At 37.6% G+C, this 23,663-nt stretch overlaps 1 protein-coding gene across 1 annotated transcript in view; it reads left to right on the forward strand.

The window, feature by feature from the left end:
- The window catches only part of LOC121312925 (probable C-mannosyltransferase DPY19L1), a 32,206-nt gene extending 10,059 nt beyond the window's left edge, over positions 1-22,147 (forward strand). Inside the window, exons 7-22 of the mRNA XM_041244850.1 lie at positions 3,207-3,264; positions 5,822-5,913; positions 6,029-6,128; positions 6,345-6,422; positions 7,944-8,030; positions 8,651-8,710; positions 8,814-8,894; positions 9,041-9,142; positions 9,265-9,336; positions 9,684-9,760; positions 10,723-10,747; positions 10,994-11,113; positions 14,149-14,323; positions 18,374-18,473; positions 18,672-18,797; positions 19,784-22,147. Coding sequence (XP_041100784.1) covers positions 3,207-3,264; positions 5,822-5,913; positions 6,029-6,128; positions 6,345-6,422; positions 7,944-8,030; positions 8,651-8,710; positions 8,814-8,894; positions 9,041-9,142; positions 9,265-9,336; positions 9,684-9,760; positions 10,723-10,747; positions 10,994-11,113; positions 14,149-14,323; positions 18,374-18,473; positions 18,672-18,797; positions 19,784-19,943 — 1,513 coding nt within the window. The 3' untranslated portion in view covers positions 19,944-22,147. The remainder of the gene's footprint in view (positions 1-3,206; positions 3,265-5,821; positions 5,914-6,028; positions 6,129-6,344; positions 6,423-7,943; positions 8,031-8,650; positions 8,711-8,813; positions 8,895-9,040; positions 9,143-9,264; positions 9,337-9,683; positions 9,761-10,722; positions 10,748-10,993; positions 11,114-14,148; positions 14,324-18,373; positions 18,474-18,671; positions 18,798-19,783) is intronic.
- The last annotated feature ends 1,516 nt before the right edge of the window (positions 22,148-23,663 follow it).

Consider the following 23,663-nt stretch of genomic DNA (forward strand, 5'->3'; position numbering starts at 1 on the left):
ACCGATATCCTGACTCTGCTCCCTCCAGAGGGCCTACTAAATCTACACCAATCCTCTCAAACGGTACTCCAATAATTGGCAGTGAGACCAGAGGTGCGGGGCGAACTAACTTAGGGGCAGCTAATTGACATTCCGGACACTCAGATACATACTTCCGCACAAGACCATAAACCCCTGGCCAAAAAAACCGGGCCAGAATTCGTTCCTGAGTCTTTTCAGTTCCCAAATGACCTGAAAATGGAATGTCATGCGCCAATCTCATGACTTCTGACTGAAAAGGCCTAGGAACCAATAACTGTTTTACGAGCTGTCCCGTCCCGGGAGCCCGGGTTATTCTATATAATAAGTGCCCAGATACAGAAAAATGCGGAAATACCACCGGTTGTCCTTCCTGCATATCCTTCCCCTCAACATATCTAACCTGTTTCCAAGCATACTGTAATGTGGGATCATTTTGTTGTTCATAGCCCAGGTCAATATCTCGGTCCCAATGATTAGGTACGCTGAGAGGAGTGTCTTTTATTATGTGACCTTCCACATCAGTAACCTCGCAGCCCCGGTCACACTGAACACCTACTCCTTTACCCTGCCGTTTACAAGATTGGTTTACCTTTGAGTCAGACCCCTCCCCTTGTCGTCTCAGAGTTCCCTCATATTTTTCCACCCTGCGCTCTCTCTTTGTTTTTCTCAGGCGGATTTTAGGGTTAAACAGGTCGGATTGTAACGGGAAAATCTCGCCAATTGTTTTCTCCCGTTGCTTAGATTGTCCCCTGGTAGAAACTAAGACCATTTCCCGACCTAAAATACGATCAAAAAACGGCCAGTCTCTTCCCAGGAGAACAGGGTATGGTAAACATTGCGCTACAGCCACTTTAACGTAAGCTGAGTAACCATCAACAGTAAGTCTAACTTTAGTGGTGGGATAAACCCGAGTTTCTCCATGGATACATGAGATAGCCACTTTACCCTGTGGCTCCCAGGTTACCCCCTCCAAAAGAGCTTGTCGAATCAATGTTTGTGCACACCCAGAGTCCGCAAATGCATTAGTACTCTTATCCCCGACCTGTACTCTTAATTGATAAGGGCCCTCCCAACATTCCCCAGTGTTCTTACCTGTTACTGCCGACCAGGATCTTCTTGCCAGGTCTACCTCCATCATTGGACAATCCCTGGCTATATGTCCGGGCTCATTGCATCGGTAACAGACTGGGGTAGAAGGCACCAACGGGGTTTGTTTGTCCTGTGAGTCGGTGACCGACAGGTTAGGGGGGTTTTCTCTCGCCCAAGATGGGGCTAACCTCGACCTCCATGGTCTGAAGGTCTGGTTACCTCCTCTGGGCTTCACTGATGGGTTGGTCCTGGTTAGTTTAGGCGCAGGAGTGGGGTCAGAGGCGGCGCCTTCCTTCGCATCCTCATAAGCCTCCGCCAGGATGATGGCCTTCTCGAGAGTGGTAGGTTGATTCCTTCTAACCCACTCCCGATTTCCTGGCGGTAGTATGGAGGTGAACTGCTCTATAGCGATCTTCTGCACCAGTTCTTGGGGTGTGTGTTCTTCCGGTTGCAGCCACCGGGTGCACTGATCCAGGAGATACTGTCCCGCAACCCGGGGCCGCACCCCCTTGGACAGCTGGTATTCCCGGAAACGGCGCCGGTATGTTTCTTCCGTGATCCCGAGGCGTGAGAGAATGGCTTCTTTTACTTTTATATAATCCGCGGCCTCCGGGGCCATCAAGGCTCTGTACGCTGCTTGCGCTTGTCCTGTCAAACAGGGTGCCAATTTCATGGCCCAGTGTTCCTTGGGCCACCCTGCTGCTTCTGCCACTCTCTCAAAGGTGACCAAGAACGCCTCAGGATCATCTTCCGGAGTCATCTTCTGTAGCTTAGGTTGTGAAGAAAACATCCGGGCAACCGCTGTTTCCGCCGCTGGTGTCGAGATTTTCTCTACCAGCTGACCAAAGAACTGGGCGAGCTGTTCCTGGCGCCGTGCTTCCCTCTCCTCTCGCTTCTCCTCCTGCTCCCTAAACATCGCCAAAACTGTAGCTGGATCCATCTCCCACAATGACACCACGTGTGAGGCGTGTGAGTACAAATGGATTTTCCAGACAGTGATTTACGTGTAACAATTAAAATTTTATTTAATATTACACGAGAAAAAAAAGAAAAATAATAAAAAAGGATGTGAGGGAGGGAGTGCGGGAGTAATCAAAAACAAAGGAACGGGAGCCTCTTAGTCCTCGTCGCGTTCTGCTTTAATCCAAAAAATAAAACAAAAGGAATAAAAACAGAAAAGAACCAGTTAGTAAAGCCCCCGTTCGTGACACAGTCCACAACAACCAAGTCCTCCTCCAGCCTGTTTCTCCCCGCCTCTATTCCTTAGGACCAACCCCGAACACAGTAGCACGTTCCCTTTAGTATGCAAACCCCGCCCCGGTAGTCAGTGGATCACCAATCCCAAACTGACAGGTATCCTTAATTTCACTTGACTCCAGTGGCTGGAATTTACATACTCGTACTTCCGCCCCTCACCAAGGTGCCGCCCCTTAAAAAGATGACTTTTGTCATGGTCACAAGACCTTGGTAAGGGAAATCCCGAGTTGGTTTGATGCCTTCTACTGTTGGGAGGCTGAATTGCAGACCGAAACCCCTTTGACTCATCACAGGGTGTTTTATTGTTTATCAGTTAAAAGCAAAAATCAGAAGCCCCAAGTATACATAAACAAGGTGTTATTTAAGGCTCTATGAAATGGAGGTTACAAAAGATGTGAGTTGTTTCTATTGTATTTAGCTAACAAAATAATTTCATAAATCTGTTGTGCAGTTCCATTCGTTTTAAAGGTCTCACATGCGAAGCACATTATAGCAAACGTATTGTCATTAAATTAGTGGGTTTAAGAAATCTTTATTTTCAAGCCATGTTTTCAGGTAGTCTTGCACTTCCTTGGTCATTTCACTAGGAAGAGTGACATTTTCCTTTGCAGCAAATTAGTGTTACTCGTCTCTTTTTTTATACGTCCTCTTATTCTGAAAATATTGACTACCATATATATGAAATAAAGTCTTAAGGGCGTCCATATATGTCAAATATACGGACGCCTCAGGACATTGTGCAGAAGTGTCTTTTTGGAGACAGAACTCAGGAGCAAGAACTGTGTAAAAGTTTTGTCCAAATTAACATTAATATGTATTTTCCTTGTCTTTCCTACTAGCGGAAGCAGACTTGGCGGCTTGGTCACAGTGTTGTGTTTCTTTTATAATCATGGTGAGGTAAGTCTTTTTAAGTAAAGTTTTTTTTTTTTCTTTTTCTCCCCTTGATACATATAACCTTTGTTTTAACTTTTTATGATTACTACTTTTGTTTATTTTTTTAAACTTTTTGTTATGCTGTTATCATCTTAAGGCTGGTTAATACATCAATCATGCAACCGTCACTGTGGACGATTTCTAGTCTATACAGTCTTGTCTGGTGATTAAAGGAGACTGGGTCATAGACTTAAATTCTTCTAAACTCTAGGTGGTCGACTACACGACAGTCTGTCAGTGGTCGTAAGGCTGTGTGAAGTGTGAACCAGCCTTAGCACTGAGCTCTGTCGGTATATTTTTTCAGCGTAGCATAGCCCCCAGTGTTTATCCAAGCATCCCACCCCAAGTGCTTTTTTTTTTTTTTTGCCATCAGGTTTCCATGGCAACTTGTTTTTTTTTTTTTTTTTTTTTTTTTTAGATGAAAAAAAGGTTAGGGAGCTTAAAGGTTAAATTACTTTTAACTTTTTTTATATACTATTTTCTATGCTCACTAGTTCCAGGGGTGTTTGTGTTTGCTAACATTTCTGTGTACCTTTTTGTGAGAAGTGGCTTACCTTCAGTCAGAATCAATGTATTACAGATAATCTTCATCTGTGGATGGTAGATTTTTCAGGTAGCCGATTTATAGGTGTTTATGGTGACTCCCTCATGGAAAATGTCGTTTGGCCCGAAGATTGCAAGCAGAGTACCTGTTGCCAAGGTAGTTTCGGTGGAGTTTCTCTTGGAGTTACCCAATTTTCGATGGACGTGAAGGGCTCTGAAGGGCTTTCTTTATCAAGTACACACTAGAGAATTGAGGAGATGTGTTGCTGTTTGACAGCTTGCATTGGGGTAGCATTTTGTTGCTGTGATTATTGAGCACGGATTTCCCATATCACACGGCCGCATTGTATGGGAAATATCAACTGGATGAGTCCATTGAAATAACTGCTCACCATTTAATATTTAAGCAATACTGCACAACAGAGTGTGTGTTATCATGAGATATTACCACACCTTGGGTGTGTTGTGAGGTATGAGACGAAGTCGAGTGCCTTCAACCACCAAAGAAGTGGTGATATGATAATACAGAACCTGCAGTGTATTATTGCTATTATTAAATGAGTCTATGAGTGTGTTATTGTTGGTAAACAAAGAAGACTTTAAACTTTTATATATATATATATATATATATATATATATATATATATATATATATATATATATATTTGTGTAACCTTCCACTGAGAGAAAGTAGTTCCACATTAACTAAAATTGTTATCTTAATAAAACATTTGATTTTAAACCGTTTTGTGAAATGTTTTTTTTTGGGGGCTTCTTGTAAGGCATTGTAGATATTGAACTGGATGTTGCCATTCATTGTTTCAGCATGCATTTATGGGGTTTGTCCAGAAGGCAGAGCTGCTTCTGCGGAGAATTGTGAGGGTCTGGAATCAACTCCCCAGTAATGTTGTTGAAGCTGACACCCTGGGATCCTTCAAGAAGCTGCTTGATGAGATTCTGGGATCAATAAGCTACTAACAACCAAACGAGCAAGATGGGCCAAATGGCCTCCTCTCGTTTGTAAACTTTCTTATGTTCTTATGCTGCTGCTGCTGCTGCTATTGTGACATTATGTCAATGTTCTTTTCAGTTAGCCAGTTATGGAAAACTGTCTGCCGCTTGGTGTTTTTCTCAGCTGTGTTAATTTCTAGGTTGTCTAAATCTGCTTCATTTACCTCAGTATGGCGAGATGTTGACATTTTCTTTTTCAGTGTTTTCAGCTGCAGAACTTTTTTAGTTAATCTCAGGGATTGCTGTCATACTGACTGATTTGAGTGGTTTTGTAGTTAATCTCAGGGATTGCTGTCATACTGCTGATTTGAGTGGTTTTGTAGTTAATCTCAGGGATTGCTGTCATACTGACTGATTTGAGTGGTTTTGTAGTTAATCTCAGGGAGCTGGTTTTGTAGTTAATCTCAGGGATTGCTGTCATACTGACTGATTCGAGTGGTTTTGTAGTTAATCTCAGGGATTGCTGTCATACTGACTGATTTGAGTGGTTTTGTAGTTAATCTCAGGGATTGCTGTCATACTGACTGATTCGAGTGGTTTTGTAGTTAATCTCAGGGATTGCTGTCATACTGACTGATTCGACTGGTTTTGTAGTTAATCTCAGGGATTGCTGTCATACTGACTGATTTGAGTGGTTTCATTTACCCAGGCTTACAGTTGCAGTTTACGATTGATTTTGTTTACTGTGATGAGGCCACTTCGGAGGAAGAAGCTCTGCAGTGTTGTGTTATCACCAGATATCTAATGGCTAATGAGAAGGTCTCAGCCAATCAGAATCTAGTATTTTCGCCAATTGTTTCTATCCATTTAATGGTAACTTTTACAGAGCAGTTCAGAAAAACCTGGCATCAGAAAATACATAAGGCTATCCTTATTTGTATAATAAAAGTTATTCTTGCATATTGAACCATACCCTAAATATTTATATGCTTGGCATTCTCTCTCCCATATATCTTTTTTTACTTAGAGTACCCGAGTCATGTGGACTCCTCCCTTGCGTGAGAGTTTCTCTTACCCGTTCCTTGTGCTTCAGATGCTGCTTTTAACATACATCCTCAGGTATGGTACCCCTAGGTGAAGTTCTATTACAGATGGGGGTTTTATGGGGGTTACCCTAACCATGTTTTCTATATATTTAAACATTTGAGTTGTTATTATTATTTTTTTTTTTTAGGAGTTCAAGAGCAGGAAAAGCTGCCTTTGTTGCCCTCGGTGTTTCTAATGTCTTTTTCATGCTTCCTTGGCAGTTTGCCCAGTTTGTTTTACTTACTCAGGTAAGAGTCCAGAAAATGTACTATGACTGTGACACTTTAAAACACAACCATTAATACTTGTAAGATATTATATATATATATATAATGTAACATTTTAAATCTTGTAGAAAGAATTACTATAATTTGTGTACATGTCTTATTTGGTATTTAATGTGGTCTTTAAGCATTCAATTGTGTATTTTTTGGTTCAGTTAATCGTGTCATTTGTATTTTCAGATTGCATCCTTATTTGCTGCGCATATTGTGGGTTATCTGGGCTACGTAAAGCTACGGTCACTCTTATATGTTCACATGGTTGCATCCTTATTTGCTGCGCATATTGTGGGTTATCTGGGCTACGTAAAGCTACGGTCACTCTTATATGTTCACATGGTAGTATTTTTTTTTTTTTTTCATTATAGTATGTGTGTGTTTAAAGGGGTGAAATGTATCATGCTCATGTATAGGATTCCAAATCAGGATTTTCCTTGGGTTTTATGTTTATGCAGTCACTTGAGACTAATAATTTAAAACCATGCTGCACAAGAAGTCTAAAAGAGCATTTGCTGCAGCACAGTAGCGGTGGACAGTAACATAATTATTTAAACTTTTATTTTTAATGGTTATCGATGGCAAATAAGTTGTCGAGTTCCTAATCCTTAATATAGTACTACTGTGTAGTACTCCATAAATGTATTGTAATGTGTGCTGTTGTATCTGTTAACTAAAGAAAAAGAAATGTTGACACGGTTTTGACCATATTGTGATTACATGTTTGGGTAGATTACATGTTTGGAAATGGGTAGACTTGGTTTGTCACTTTGTTTAGTTTAAAATGACAGTTGGGACTTCATACTGTATGCTGGTGGTAGTTGTGAGGTACCGGTAGTAATTAACATGGTTTATTGGTTGATAGAACATAATTAGATGCTGCCATAAAGACGGCTGTAGTGGGTGACCAGAACCAGGAACCAACAAATAAACGAGAGAGGTGGAGTTTGGTTAAGCTGAGCGATTGGTTTCGCTCAGCATTTAATAATGAAACAGACAGCAAATAAAAGGTTGAAAGACAAACAAGACACAGGACACGGCACTTATAGGCGGCCAAAATAGAGACAAACCAAACGGACTACACAGGCAAAACACGTTGAGCTTGTATTATGATTTAACTGTTATACTAACTGTTACCTCTGTCTTCAGTCCCGTTCTCCACTCACCAAACACACAACCCCGAGTAAGCGAAAACATGCTGCTTTTATGCAGCTGTACCAAGACTCGATTGCTAATCAGTCATTCAATTGGAGTCTCTGTACAACTGCACGTGAATTAATAAAATGCAATTCCCCGTGTTCACATATTACTACATTTTACCTCCACGTGAAGTGCTGTGCAATCCTCGTGCCTAAATACAAATATACATTTTAAACCACTCATGTTACACAAACCCATTTATATCCCCTGTACCAATGACTATACACCAACATTAACACACTACACGTAAAGTACAACACAAATAAATAGCCCAGGGGTGGGGCACTTTGCCACAGATGCCCAAAGTCTGAATTCAGTCTGTTGTTTGGAAGATAAAAGGCAGTCTGCATAGCTGATAGCATGGCACCCTTTTCTTTCCTGAACATATTGCTGATGGCACACGCTCTGTATATGGCTCCATTGCTCGTGCTTCTGGAGCAGCAACATGATCTTTTGCACGGCTGTGTTGCATCGAGTTAACCTTCATGAAATCTCGGCAGCCTTTCGTAAAGGCATTGTTTTTGTTTGCTGCAATGCAATAACTGCAGTTCATTAGCAAACTTGTATCTTAATGTTCTCTTTCAGATGTCCCTGTTGGTTTGCTTTGTTTTGATGTTTGGAAATGGCATGTTGTTAACATCCTTTTATGCATCATCACTGGTAACAATTTGGGTAAGTTGGGGAATGTATTTATTATTTTTAATTTTGTAATAAATACAATGCCTTGATTTACTTAAGGTCGCTGAACAGCATATCAGTTTATATGCTGTAAAAGTAACTGCAATGGGAAAGATCTGGTGTGCAATGAGAGAAGCAACACAATACTATATTTTGTACAATCAATGATGTTCCACTTTATTCCACTCCTGGCAACATGGTGCATTATCCATGGAGATGAATGTGAAATCAGTTTTATCACAGTTTGATGACCATTCTGTCAGCATCAGTAAAACATATGTTCAGCCTCCTACTATGGTTCAAGGTGGAGGATGGAGAGAAAAGTACATGATCTGCTGCACTCAGTCGTTTAGTAGCTGGTTGTCTAACTCCTAATAGACAAAAGCAACTTCAGATACAATAGTTATATTGTTAATTGACCTATATACTTGAACAACAAAGAATTATCCATGTTTAACTTTATTTAGTTGAAACCAGCTCTCAATCAGTGTGTGTGTGTGTGTGTGTGTGTGTGTGTGTGTATATGTATATATGTGTGTGTGTGTGTATATATATATATATATATATATATATTTTTTTTTTAATATATTTCTTTTTTCTTTTTTTGTTTCCAGGTAATCATTGCAATTAGAACACAAATTTCACAGTTCTGCAAAACAGCAGTTTTGACATGTGTAAGTGATGGCATGCAAACCTTTTTATATACATAAAATACTTAATTTATATACATTTTTAATCCTTTCATGTATTCTAATTATTTGTATCTTTTATTCGCAGGTTGCTCAGGGTGTTGGTTGGTTTATATCTACAGTTTTGTTAAAGTTCTTGAGTTCTGTCATTCTTGGAGTTAGCGATGATGTAAGTTGAATAGCACATTAAATATTTTATTATTATTATTATTATTATTATTATTCCTGAACTGTACCCTCACTTGGGTCTCAGTGGAAGAATATCAGATTTATTTTAATCATTACTTCCTTTTTTTTTTTTTTTTTAAATCCCAGGCCCACATAAGCAATTTAATAAAATCGAAGTTTACAAGTTATAAAGATTTTGATACGCTGATGTACACCTGTGCTGCCGAATTTGACTTCATGGAAAAAGAGGTAAATATTTTTAGAGAAATGTATTCTAATCTATGATTTGCAATAACCTGAATGTTCGTCATTTTGGAAGGTTCATTTCGTTCTCAAGTTTTACAGTAAAACATTCTACTGTTTGATTTCAGACTCCTGTGAAATATTTAAAAACGCTGCTTGTGCCTATGATTCTCTGTGTTTCTGTGATAATTATAGAAAAGGTGAGTCTGTCTGCTTTATTTCAAGTTGATGGGACCAGAAAATAGGTTTGTTGTAAGGTTTGTATGTTACAAATGCATGAAACACATTTATTTTGCCATGTATCTGTGCTATAGCAGTTAATAGTGAAAACCTTGATTGTGTGCATGATAAGCATATTGGGAAATCCTTTGTATTTCAGAAGCGTAGCCACTCCCTAAACGGCTAAACAACAGAAAACTATAGACATTTGTCGTTTAAAAGCTATTTGTTTCTTTAAATAAAGAAATGTTTATTTTATTATGCATGCGCTGTTTACTAAATGTGATGCTTGTCCTTATCTACACAATTACTGACCCTTTTTCTTCAGGCTGTAACAGAGGTTTGGGGGGTGTTAAGAATGAGTGACAATAAATCAGATGGCACTGAACATACCCTTTCCAAAAAGTAAGCTCTTCTGTATTGAATTAATTGATTTTGTTTACTGCCAGATCTTAAGTTTATTTGGTGCTGTTTTAACAATGCTGTGAAAAGGGATCACTTTAAGATCAATGTTTTTTAGAAGTGTATCGGATTCAAACAGTAAAAGTTTCAAATAAGGTCTTCTGACCATATGACTATTAAAGATCACGTGGCACTCATTGGAATAAACGATGAAAGTAACGGAGCAGCCCAACCAAGGGCGTGAGTTACTTTACTTTTGCTCTAGCCTGTGTTGTCTGTATCGCAGCAATGTATTTTCGCTGATTTGTTGTCATATTTTTTATTCGCACGTCGGCACGTTCAGGGTAATGTTTAATAAAAATACAGCTCTGCGATTATGGACAGCACTGGATACAGTATGTTGTGCTTATTGTAAACACTGTAAGGTGTAAAACTTGGATTCACTTGAAATGTTTAGTATGCATTACCGTCATAAGTATTCCTAAAAGGCAATAACGAACCACAAAACAATGTGTATGCGAATATCCGAACAGCCTCTCGGTATCCTGTCTTGTTGAGTGCTGTGCTCTTCTGCCCTGTTGTCCTAGAAAATGTACAGATAAAGGGCTTGAATTATGTTAGCTTAGGCTAGTTCCTGATTTATCCAAAAAAAATGTTTACAGAAGGGGTCAAGTTACAGAAAGTTCACCCATATGAATGTGTCTTGTTCAGCTGAACATTTCATGTTGTGAAATGCTCTGGTCAGATAAACAAAAAAAAAACCTGTCAATAATGGAAACTACTGTATGTAAGTTTGTTGTGATGGTAGTAGCCATACTTTTGTATTATTAGTTTTGGAAAGCTGACGCAGTCATCTCCATAAAGCCATTTCATTATACTGATGTGTGACCTTAGCTGGTGGTGCTTTGTGTGTGTGTGTGTATTGTTTTTTTTGTTAATAGACTGTAATGCTTCCTTTCATTCAGGACAGCATATTTTGCAAATGGAGAGGTAAGGATTCACTTTTTTTTTGGACAATTTTGGCATATCTATTTTACTAAATAAAATAAGCCAGACACGCAGCCTTTTGATCCAGTTAAAATAGCTGTCAGTGACTATTCACTATTCACATATTAAATGATATCTTTGAAGTGAGATGGTTTTGCTTTGACTACAGCATGTTTGTAATAATTTTATTGAGGATCCTAAGCAATACCATTTTAATTAATAGCTGTCTTGTGTTTTCTTTTTCCCCAGATGGTTTACCATGTTTTGCAGTTAACAGCATTTACAGTGCTTGCAGTCCTAATCATGAGGTTGAAGCTCTTTCTTACTCCTCATATGTGTATTATGGCATCATTGATATGTTCGAGGCAGGTAAGAAAATATATTTTCTTATTTTATTGATTGTGTGTCTGTCTGTGTGTGATAGAGAGCTGATTACTACGGTGGCATAGTAAATATTAAAAAACATGCGTATAAATCAAAATGCAGGAAACGCAAATACAAAAAGCAGACAATATGACAGAAGTAATTTCACAACGGAAATACATTACAATGGAGGCCACTCCTTCAGATACCCCAGCACAGTCTCCACCTGTTTCTGGAGATATTTTGGTTTAAAACGTAAAAAGCCTGGAACAGAAAGATGGTTTAACGGGTGTTGATATATCAACGGAAGATCTAATAGTCCACTTCAGGGGTTTTCAACCGGGGTATGGGTACGCCTGGGGGTACTTCTAAGGGTCATAGGGGCAACAAAAAATGCACAAATAAAAATGAAAGTAAGAGAAAGTAATGATCTTGAATTTGTTTTTTAACAGTATTATATATTCTGTAAACCATGGTGTATGTATATTTATTTAATCTTGGATTAGCAGCTCAAAGTTAACCACTAATGAAAAAAAAAAAAACACAAAATCTGTCACATCTACATTATCCACCTGTACGCATGCGCGGTTTCGATTGCATAGACTTCCACTGTGATATAGGTGAAGCGGGCGTCTGACGATTGTGCCTAGAGAGCGGTCTGTGCTGCTCATGGTCTTTGCTGTTTTTAACTTGTCGTATCAGTGAAGCACAGTGTTTCTGCGTTTTTTCGAAGTATAAATGCTCTGGTAAAGATAAGTAGTCATCACAATACTTATACTTGAACGTTTTTTGTTTATTACCGCAGCTGTATTTTATTAACAGCAATAGCAGCTGGTTGAATATGTGTTCGGTGTTTGAAACACGTCTTACTTGCAATAGAAAAACAAAGAACAACACAAGTCAGAAAGTACAAAGCGACAAAGTAATATAGAGACTCCCTTTGGATCATTTTTAGTTAGTAATTGTAGTTTTATTTCGAGGTTAATGTTTTTGATACTGTAAACATTTTAAACGGCACATAATTCTAAAGACTGCTAAATACCACCTTTTAATTTTTTGTATCCAAAGAGATATAATAAAGTTTTCAGAATGAAGCCTACTGTTTGCTTTATGTCTCAGCAATCTGTCAGTCCCAGACTGTTGTGTCAAATTGTATATTAAATAAACAGGAGAAAAAAGAAATGTGGTAACCAGATTATTCTGCCTTTTATTGCAACTGTGGTACCATTCAGTGAGCGAAAATTGTAAAGGGTACTTTAGCTGAAACCTCCCAACAGAAGAGGTATAGTGTCAAAAAAAGGTTCAAAACCCCTGGTCTACATGATGCATTTTGTAATACTGAATTATCACAAAATACAAGAGAAAAAGCTTGTACTTGCAGAAAGTTCAGTGGCTGCTTTTACACCAGAAAAAAAATAGCCATACCTTTGTCTTGCTGCCAGACCATTTTTTTCCAGATAAGACAATATAGATAACATTATTATCATGGAAAAACTACCAATTTCGTTTAAAAAAAAAAAAAAAAAAAAAAAAAAGCAGTATTTCTACAGATAAATGAATGCAATTACAACTATATGTCAAATCTTGAAGGAGTTAGTATATTTATAGTATATTGGTTATTTAAAGTTTTCAGTAACAATAACAACACCACTACGAGTACTAATAAAAATAATGAGCTTCTTTTTTTTGTTTGGTTGTTTTTTTTCAGCATTCACAGTGTTAGTTCTATCTTTGCTTATCAAAGCCACTGCGTTTTAAAGTTGCTGTTTTTTGCTTTGCTGTTCATAATTAATATATTGCCTTGCTTTATTGCTGGTGAAATTAAGATTTTTTGCTGCCTCAACCACAATATTATTGCTTTCTAAAGCATTCGTTTTTCCATTCTTTAATTGTTCAAGTTCTCTGTATATTTCACGTTTTTAAAAATAATCTATTTCTTGCGCTGAAACAAACCTTATCTCACAGCAAGTAAAGGCTCTGCACACTGAAACTCTGTCTTGACTATCAGCCACTGAACTGGGTGACGTATCCCTCTCTCGCAGTCCTATTGCAGTCATGATCTGACACATTTTGAAACCTGAAAACATTATTTTCTCTAGATGCTGTAGCACCGTTTGTTCCAGCTCCTATGACCACAGCTAAACTCTGTGTGCTGTACAAGTGCCTTATCCCCCTGCTGTGCACATGTTTCTCCCCGCTGTGTACATGTTTCTTTTTGTCAGAAAGTGAGGAGCATGGTTACCATTGCGATATCAATTATAACACTGACAGAAATATACCACTGAGATACTAAAGACCTGCGCTTTCTAAACAGCTTCATCTTCCCCAGAAACAGATGGAGACTGTGCTGGAGTAATTACGTTTTTTCATTTTTATCTTTTTCAATTTGTATTTCTGTTTTGATTTGTGTTTGTATTTTTTTGTTTGTTTTGTGTTTTATTTCTATTTGTATTTGTGTTTTTCAATTCATATTTGTGTTCAGGGCCACCGTAGAATACAGTATACTGCACATTTCATAGCACTGAACAGCATCTTACAGCTCACTGTTGCCTCCTTCACTGTCTACAGACAGGGAATTTTTTACCTGTTTTATTCTCAACTGAGGGTAATTCAGTTTTCAAATCTCTGTTTGGTTTATTTATATTCATGTTATGTTTACCAGCAGTCAGACCAATCCATGCCATAACACAACACAATAGCCAATGCTTACTCTCTTTTGAGCTGTCTTCTATGCAAATAGTGCCAAAATGTTGTTACAAATATAAATAAAACTACAGTATGCAGAATGGGCAAGCTATTTGCTTGATCCCACAAATGCAGCAGTATCCATGTTCTAGAAATGAAACAAACCATTCAGACGGGTCAAATTGGTGAAACCTGATCCATTTTACTAATCCGTTTCAATACGGTAGTTTTATATGAAACAAAAAAAAAAGTTTATTTGTGTGGTAAATAAATTAATCGTCAAAACTAAATCAATCAAATTATCATTGTCTCTGTCTATGTATGTGACTCTTAGCTTGTTACTTGTTTTGTTCCAGCTGTTTGGGTGGATAAAATGGAAATACAATCACCATGGGATGGTGTTGGTGATTATAGTGGTCATGTCTGTTCAAGGGTTTGCTAACCTGAGAAATCAGTGGAGCATCATGGGAGAGTTCAGTAACATCCCACAGGAGGAGCTTTTAGAGTGGATCAAAGCCAACACCAAACCAGGTGAGTGCTTACAATGGAATGACCATCAACCAGGCACTGCTACACATGGTGGTAATGCTGCCTTTACACTTATAACTTGGACCTCAACTAACCTAGTCAGAGATCAGATTAGACTTGAGCTCAGACCTGGGCTGGCTCAGTATGTGCACGCATAGCCCCTGAGCTGTAGTGCGTCATATCGACCACTCCTTGCATGCAAACATTTACTCTTCTCAAAACAAACAGGGAAATGTTTAAATCAACAACAGGCCTGTCATTTGTGTCACTTGTGTGTTTCTACTTCAAGGTCGTTCCATGCTAATTCATATTAAATTTTTTTAATCAGAAATGGAGCGAAGCATTGAAAACTTGCATATCAGACATTTAAAGAAACCGGTGTTATTGTACACATCGGTCTGACAACTCTTCTTGTATGTAAACAATAACTCCTATTTATTTTCTTACCCATGAAAAAGCCGTTCATTTCAATAGCTAAAAAGAAACATCAGCGACTTTCAATTGTGTACACTCTCCCCCTGAGGTAAAGTTTATTTACCATATACTAACAACAGATCATGGTACTAGGGATGGGTCAGTGTAGTTGAATACACGACTACACGAAAGTAAAAAATAAAAAACTTCGAATAGCATATCACATATTCGAGTACACAATAAAAGCGTATATTAGCTACTGGTAGAAGCAAACACGTCCTTTTTTTTTTTTTTTTAAATGCTGACGCTTGACAAGTGGTTAATCTGCCTTAGCTACATCCAACGTTAATATTCTGCATGTGGCGTTCATGTGAATGAGATTTGCATATTAAAAGTAAGGACACTAATTAATTATGCAGTGCTTGTAATAGCAACATTCTACAGTAAACGTATTCGTTTGAAATTGTTGCCAGTTTTGTTGCCTTGTTTTCAGCTAATGTTAACAGATCCCTGCTTGAGTTCCCCTGTAATGACTGCACACAGCAGCTGCTGCTGGGCAGTCACGAAACAACTTACAGGAGCATGACACCGGCGAACTTTAAATTTGTAAACTGAAATAAAATGTAAGGAAGCCAAACATTGATAACATTGAAATTTACAAATCTAATTTAACTTTATGATGAATAGAAAGACATACTAAATGCTAAGCAGAACAACATAATGACTGATCAGAAAAAGCAAGAAATTATTTTTAATGCTGGGCTGCAGTTCAGTGTAAAACATCAAATGTACTGTTGACTTGCTATGAATGGATAGTAATGTCAACATTTGCACTGACCATTAAAGCACAACCAGGTATGTTTTATTGTTTTGAATTATTTACCGGTTATTGAATAAACAAAATAATTTGACTTAGATTCATATGAGGTCAGTACTGGCTAATTGTAATTGGTAGTAATGTTATATTTACATTAAACTATTGTAATGTTGTAATGTATTTTCTGTTGTTTTGGCCAGGTTACAATATTTACACTATTATGATTATTTTATAAATGTTTATTTGTTAGATTAAACATATGTAACATATTTAGGTTGCTATATGATAAGTGTTATTTTATTCTGAATACAAAAAGTGATTATTTGGTACTCTGTTTTGTACTGTGCAGCATTAAGCTACTCTAGCTTTAACTGGAAGAGATACGTTCTATGGTGTTGCTGCTCAACTGCGTCTTGGTACAAGTTTCATTGAGTTATGTATTTTAATTCAGTAAACAAAAGGACAAATCTGTGCCTAAGGAAATAGAGCATTGAATAGAGAAATCACGTGTTGGACATTGTTTGTACACTTCGTAAACCTGGCTGGTCCTCTGAAGAGAAAATTCAAACTTTACCTGCTTACACTATTACATACCAGCCAAGTCTCACTGATTTCGTCGGGAAACTCCCAATTTGTGTTCTCGGTGATCTCTCGTCTGCCGGTGAGACTCCAGAAACCCCCGATAATTTAGATTGCCAACTAATGCATTATTACCTCCTTAAATAAATGTTCTCTACTTTAGCAGATGTTTTTATCCAAAGCTACTAGGGGTTGAACTAAGCATCAACAACTGCTGCGGAGTCACTTGCAATAGGTTTTTGTCTCATCCGAAGGATGGAGCACAAAGAGTTTGTGACTTGCTCAGTGTCTCACACAGTCAGTGGCTGAGCGGGGATCAGAACCGGGGGGGACCTCCTGGTGTCAAACCATTTTCTTTAACCACTGGCCCACCAAGCCTCTGTCTCAGAGACCGCTGCGTTAACAGTAGATCAAAAAACAGATCAAAGCGCACAATGCATAAGATTGTTAATTTTATTTTGAATGGTGTTAACACAACCTTAATAAAGGACTCTGCAGATAACTCTTGCTGTTGACGGGGCCTGTTTGGCGTTTACATGGGGGCGTTGCCCACAAGTGTTCGTGCCAAACATGTGCCATCTCAGGGACCGCTGCATTAACGGTAGACCAAAAATCAGACCATTGCTGGCTATATATGTAACATATGCGATCCAATGAAACATTGCAATAGTTTGCCACCAGTAGAATGCAAAATGATTGTAGATTTTTTTTTAAATTCGTTTTGGACACTCACAAAATGTTAATCTTAACAATATCAGTTGAGAACTCCTAGGATACTAAACCCGCCCTGGATGCCCACATCTACCAATCAGTGAGGAGAGCCCACAGTGGTTATTGACTGCTCTTAAGTGTCAGTCAATAAATCCTGTCCAGTTTTCTTTTTAAAATTGAAACAAACTTACAATTACATCAGGAACCAATACACATAAATTTATTGGATTTAAGAGCAAAGTAAAAGTACACAAAATAGACAGTTTTCACGGTGAAGAATGAATTTCATGGTCAGTGTCCCATTTTTTTAAAAATAGTTAGGGCCTTAGTAATGATCTGTATAAGTGTATGTTAATCCACGTGGGCGAAACGCTTCTCTGAGCACTCCAGTAAGAGACGCATTTTTGGTTGCGACGTGGTATGTAGATTGATTAGGCCTACACATGTATGAAAGAGATATTCTACATGTCTTTGGTTGCGATGTGGGCAGTAAGTCAATTAATAATAATTCCACATACATGTATGGAAGAGAGATTATACATATTCAAGTATGGGGACGCGAAATAAAATTATCAACTGGAGTTCACACTGTCGAAAGTTCCGCTGGAGGAAAGGGTGTGCTACCTCTAATGTACTGTTTGGGAAAATTATGATATAGTTGTATTCACTGAAGATAATGCAAATCTAGGTGGCATTGTAAAGTCATGTAAAGCTTTGATTAAAATATGATAGCAAAAAGTGAAATGCATCTCTGCAGCCGCAGCACACTGGAAGGGACTGCTGCTTTCGCTAGCAGAAGCTGGGCCACGTAACTCATAAATTGTAACCAACAGCAAATAAAAAACTAAATTAAAAAAGTGAGAGATCGAATTATTTCCATGTGACTAGGCCATCATGTTAATGTCGTTTTCCTCGCCATTGGGCAGTGGGGCTGATTTTTATTTTCGTATTTCTTTTTCTTAATTTACCGTTAATTTAAACTTGTCTTAAAACATCGGTATTTGTTTGAATGAGTTTTTTATAGCATGCTGTATTGTTCCTTTAAACTGTTACTGTGAGGCATGTGTTGTGTTTTATTTTGTTTTTTAAACAAAATAATTGTTAGAATTTGCACGATAATCGATGTCAACATCAGGGTTCGATTTACAACACTAGTAGGAGAGACAGGTACAAAATTATATAAAAGAATACAGAACCACCTGTCACACATAAGAAGTAAAAAGTAAATGAACCAGTAGTTCAGCACGTTACATAAAAATGAACATACCTTGAAATGCAAATGTGTAGTTTTGGGAGAAATAATACTAGATAATCTACAATACATAAAAATAAAGGGCAATAAATGGATACATAGATTCAGTGCCATGATACCTGAAGGTTTTAATAAAAAGGAATGGTAGATTGTTATGTCACTATGTAGTAAATGGAATCACTAATAGATTTAAATTGAAATAAGTGAGTGTGGTTGCCATGGCATCAAAGGCCTGCAAGTACCTCCACTGTTTGTTTTGAAACACACTTTCCCTTTGCAGATGATGTTTTTGCTGGTGCCATGCCAACAATGGCAAGTGTTAAGTTGTCAGCAGAGAGACCTGTTGTGAACCATCCACATTATGAAGATGCTAGGCTGAGGTTAGTATTCGGGTCCTTGTTCAAAATATGGACTGATCCTTCCTGTCTGTCTGAAAGTCTAAATGGTAAACTTAGCAACTTTATCATAGACTTGTATAGACTTTCCTGATTTCATTTGGGTAGTATTTGAAAAACTGTATTCCTGTGGTCTGACATGAGATGTGTAACTGGTTGCGCTTTGATTCTTTATTTCTTCAGAGCTACAACAAAACTGGTGTATTCTATGTACAGCCGCAAAACAGCAGACGAGGTCAAATGGAATTTAATGAAACTTCAAGTGGATTATTTTGTCTTAGAAGATTCTTGGTGCACAAGACAGACCAGGTAACCTACAGCTCCTACAACCTATATAGAGAACCGGTTCGCCAAGGATGTTATTCAACACAAGTGCAATTGTTATAGATCTTTTAGAGAACTGCTTGTCCAGTTATGAAGACGTTCGCCGGGAACAGGGATATCTGAATCTGGGGTATAATAGAGGCCTGTCTGTATGTGCATACACTGGGTGAAGGTCATAGGGGGCTGTTTTTTTTCGTGATACTCATAGTTCTATTTTAGTATTTCTGAACCACTTATGAGAACTAAACAGTTACGAAATTGTCAAAATTCGAGTACATCTTACCCTATGTAAATAGATGTGTATAGACGCCATCCCGTGCTTAAGGTGCTGATCAGGTTAAAAAAACAGCAGTAGATTTTTTTTGTTGTTGATTAACAGTTCATGAATACAGTTTTTTGATTTTTGTGGTTTGAAATACGTGAATATGTTGCGTGTGAAGTGTCTGTTATCCCTCACTGGGGATGGATTGATTACCTTGCGAAGGGGATGTAGTGGCGGTTGCAGTACATACACATGTAACACAACAAATTTTTCCATAGAGCTGGAGAACCGCTTATTCAGTTGTCAAGAAACTTGCTATTAACAGTGTTTAGCACAGATTCAGAATACTGTAGATATATGTCATGGTTGTCATCTTTTTCATTATACCGATAGCTTTAATTTTGAATTTACAGCCGTGATGGCGGATGTATATTCCTGACATACTTGTTATAACAGAAATCATTTGTGACAGTTTGAGCCACCCAAACTGCATATGGTGATATCTGTTATAACAAAGACACCCTGTGCACACTGTATGAACTTGTTGGTGGGATGTTTATCACTGACATACTTCCTTAATGATGAATACATTAAGTAGCATTATATTTATTTAATTAACATAAATATGATGTAAAATATAAATAAATAAACAGAAACAGCTTATAAAACTTGATGCATCCTTTCTGAAATGTGTTCTTTTGTTTTGCAGGCCTGGTTGTAGCTTACCAGAGATATGGGATGTTGAGGACCCTTACCATGCTGGCAAGACCCCCATATGTACATTGTTAGCTATTAATCCCCATCCTCATTTTGTGAAAGTGTTTGAAAACAATGTTTACCGTGTCTTAAAGCTTACCAAAGATAGGTAAACAATTGTACCTTGTGACAGCTAATAAGATCTTCCGATTATTAACACCTTCACTGGTGCAGCCTAGTGTGTGTTATTATACAGGCAAACACCTCTGTTGTAATCATTTGGGACCAGAGTCACAAGTCATTGTTGGTACCCAGTACTCAACCTGTGTTATGTATTTTTTTAAGATCTGGTCAGTCTGGTTACCATGACTGACTTTTATGGTTCAGAGTCATTCCTTTGTGACAAGTATAGTAATTCTTCCAGAGGCCAGTCAGATTACAGAACAAAAGAAGCTTGGTGCAAATGTTGCAAAACTGAGAAACTAGAAAACAAATTTATACACAGGAAAGACTTACTCCCTTAATGTCTATTTAAATTTGTTTTAATCTTTACATATTTGAATTACTTGTTTGTGTTTGTTTTTTAACAGTGTTTAAACCTGCCATATGATTCACTTAAGAACCACTTCAATGTGCTGACAGAGAAAGCACAGTGTAAATTATTGAAAGTGTTTTTTTTTGGTTTTGTTTTGTTTTTTGGGGTCATTTCTATTTCCAAATACTCAAGCCAGTTGAGAGACAGCTTTTGAAATGTCAAACAGAAGTCAGCTGTTTATGATATTTTGGGAATTTCTCTTTTTTTCCACACCTTCCTTTTTAAAATCCAGGTGTACTTATGATGACCCAGATTTAAACACTAACTAGTAAATTGATGCTTTGGTATTTTTCAGAGTAAAAATATGTTCAGTTATGTCTCAGGTCTCTATCCTTTTTGTTTGTTTTGTTATTATTTTCTTTTTTTTTTAATATACCTCAAGTTGTTACCATATATACAGGAGGAAACCATGCAATTAATAATGCACTGTAATAAAGTGCAGGATGCCAAAATGTTTATTCGCTTCTTTTTGAGCAAAGTGAGCACTAACAACTAAAATCATATGCATAGAATATTACCATCTGTGTTGCTAATGCTTAAACCCATGTGCAAAAGGGTTGTGCAAATATAGGGTCTTGAAAATAAAAAGTGTACTGTTCTATATTCTTTAAAAAAAAAAAAAAAAAAAAAAAAAACTAGTTTTGCAAATTGTGATGTGTTTTTAAGTTTTGTTGCACAATTGATTATTGGGTAGATATAGTGAATGGTAGAAGCAAAACTAATGTCTGTATATTCATGAATGATAAACTGCAGTCAGTACATCTCCTTTGTGACAAGATTCATGTTTCAGTCTTTAAAATGTGTTCATATTGACCACTGCTGCAGTTTATTTAGACCTAGAGGTCATTGCTCATTTATTAGATTTTTCTCGTTAATTGTGGTATGTCGGTCTTTTTTTATTTATTTTTTTTTTCATCTGTGGTGAACATACTAAAACTGGTGGTTTTGTATTTTTTTTCTGACACAGTATTTCTTTTTATCCCAGATAATTTTCTCAGAGGTGCTGTGATTTTTTTGATAGCACCTTCGAGACCTTCTGCAAAATGTCAAACTCAAGCGTCGTGTGTCTTTTTCCTCCCCTGCGAATCGACCATGTCAGTGTTATGTTAGAATTGATACAACATTTCCGGGGTATTCACCTCAAAGCAACACCAGACTTTACAGTAAACCGTAATATAATATTAAAATTGGTACGATCTATAGTTCAGTAAAATGCAACGATCGGGGGAAAATACAAAACATAATTGGTGACTTAAAAAATGGATGCTTTGAACAGTGCATTTGAGGGTAAATGTGGAATTACAGATCACTTATTTACATGCGGTTCACTGTTTACAAAACATGCACAAAAGCACCTTCTCTGGCCACAACATCGCATTTCATTTAGAATTTAACAATATTTTTTCAATGAAAACTAATCCATGTCTGGGAGGTTACTAGACGTCATCTGCTTTTAACCACCTCTGAAGACATCTGGTTTTTAGCCCTGTGCGAATAATGTTTTACTAAAGCTACCTTGTTCTGAGACTATTAAAAGATACCAGAGTTTTTCAGGTGTAACACAAATCCTCTGTCTACTAGCAATAAACTTGCAGATCGTCTGTTAATATTGGGAATAAATGTGTCATTCAAGCTTGTATAGATACAGTACCTCGTTCCTTCTGCTACAAACACATAGCATACCTTTAATTCTGAATGCATTATGAAGTTCTTATCTAAGTGTCTTTTTCAGGTGTAAAACTGTCTACTGGTGTGTTTTTAGTTATTTAATTTTTTTTACAAAACGTAATTGCTTTTCTATGTTTTATTTAGTTTAATTGTTTTTAAATTAAAGTAGCTTTTCTGGGTACCTGTGTCTGCATTATAGACTTGTATTGTGTTTGGTTGTGTTTTTTTTTCTTTCTTGTATTTGAAACATCAAGAGGTTTCTGCAAGTTGTAAAGAATATGAAAAATTAGACTGGGTTGTGTACAAACAGAAAAAAGCTACTTTTAATAATAAAGCATACGGTACTTTTAAATACAGAATAGTCTGTCTTTGATACCAGAACACATCCATATTGTGAAATGGAGCACATCCTAGTGTACAGTACAATTTTTATATGGTATACAGTTCAGACTATCGGGTACTATTTCATATGAACTTTTGGGACATTAAGTTGCTCATTTCAAGTACAGTATATGGCACTGTAATCCTCTGGCACAAATTCACATAGTACTTCCAAGTACCAAGCAGGCTGCTGCAATACTCTCAGAGAAAAAAAAAACATGACTTTATTAACATAATTATATTCTTGTGTGTAGCGAAAACTACTGTGTTTAGAAATACCTCAAATCCTCTTTGACAAGTAACAGTGTAGATGGTGTTGCTTGTATGATTACATTGTTGTCATACAACGATTACAACTACAACCTACAATCAAGTGCCACACAAATGCTGTGCCTATTGAACTAGCTTTGAAGAATTTCAGATTTCCATTTCACCCACAGTTCCTGGCTTAAGGTATAGCAATTATTACTTTCCTAGAGCCATATTTACAAAGCATTTAATATTGAACAAAGTTTTAAAAAATCAATTTGTTAGAACATGTGACGCCATGCATGGGCTTTTAGCCTCCTGCTAAACCTACTTGAAGTTGTGTGCAATCCATTCAGTAATAGTTATATTGATACTGAACCAAGTCCTTTACAAAATCCCTTCTTAATCCATTGACTGTGAATTATTTATGTAAAGTAGGTGGTAACACTTTTGAAAATGTGTGTGAAAACAAAAGCTAAAAAACATTAAAGTTATTAACAGCTCTTTAGTAAAAAGCATCCTGAGGTTTGTCAGCAGGCCTTCTAACACGCCATGAACTCCCAACACAGCAGGGCTCAGGGAGGCTTTGCTGTCTCCCAGAACCCTCTCAACGAATTGTACCGAGTGCAGGCCCAGTGTTACAGTTAGTTCAGCCCCGCTCTTGCACTCAGTCCAGTCTATCAGGTGACCCAGGGTGGTGACTCCGGCCACAAAATCAGTGCAAAGGCTTTCTTCTGTCCTTAAAACCTTTACTAACATCCAGGCGTTTATAAAAACTTTCCAACCCTGTATTATTTACTTTGCTGGGGGTCATTAAAAACAGCTGCCTGCTTAAGCCAAGCCCTCCAACCCGTCTCAGCTCAGCTCGGCAGTGTACAGTAGACTCTCGGTTGCCTGCAGTCTGAAAGCAGCTACCTGGGAGGAGATGTCAATCAGCCCCTGCCCCTCTTCATCTCAGGGCAGGTACAATACCGCTGGTCTTAACTAATAGTTTCCATTC

Source organism: Polyodon spathula, chromosome 3 (assembly GCF_017654505.1).
Source record: "Polyodon spathula isolate WHYD16114869_AA chromosome 3, ASM1765450v1, whole genome shotgun sequence".
Classification (NCBI taxonomy): Eukaryota; Metazoa; Chordata; class Actinopteri; order Acipenseriformes; family Polyodontidae; genus Polyodon; species Polyodon spathula.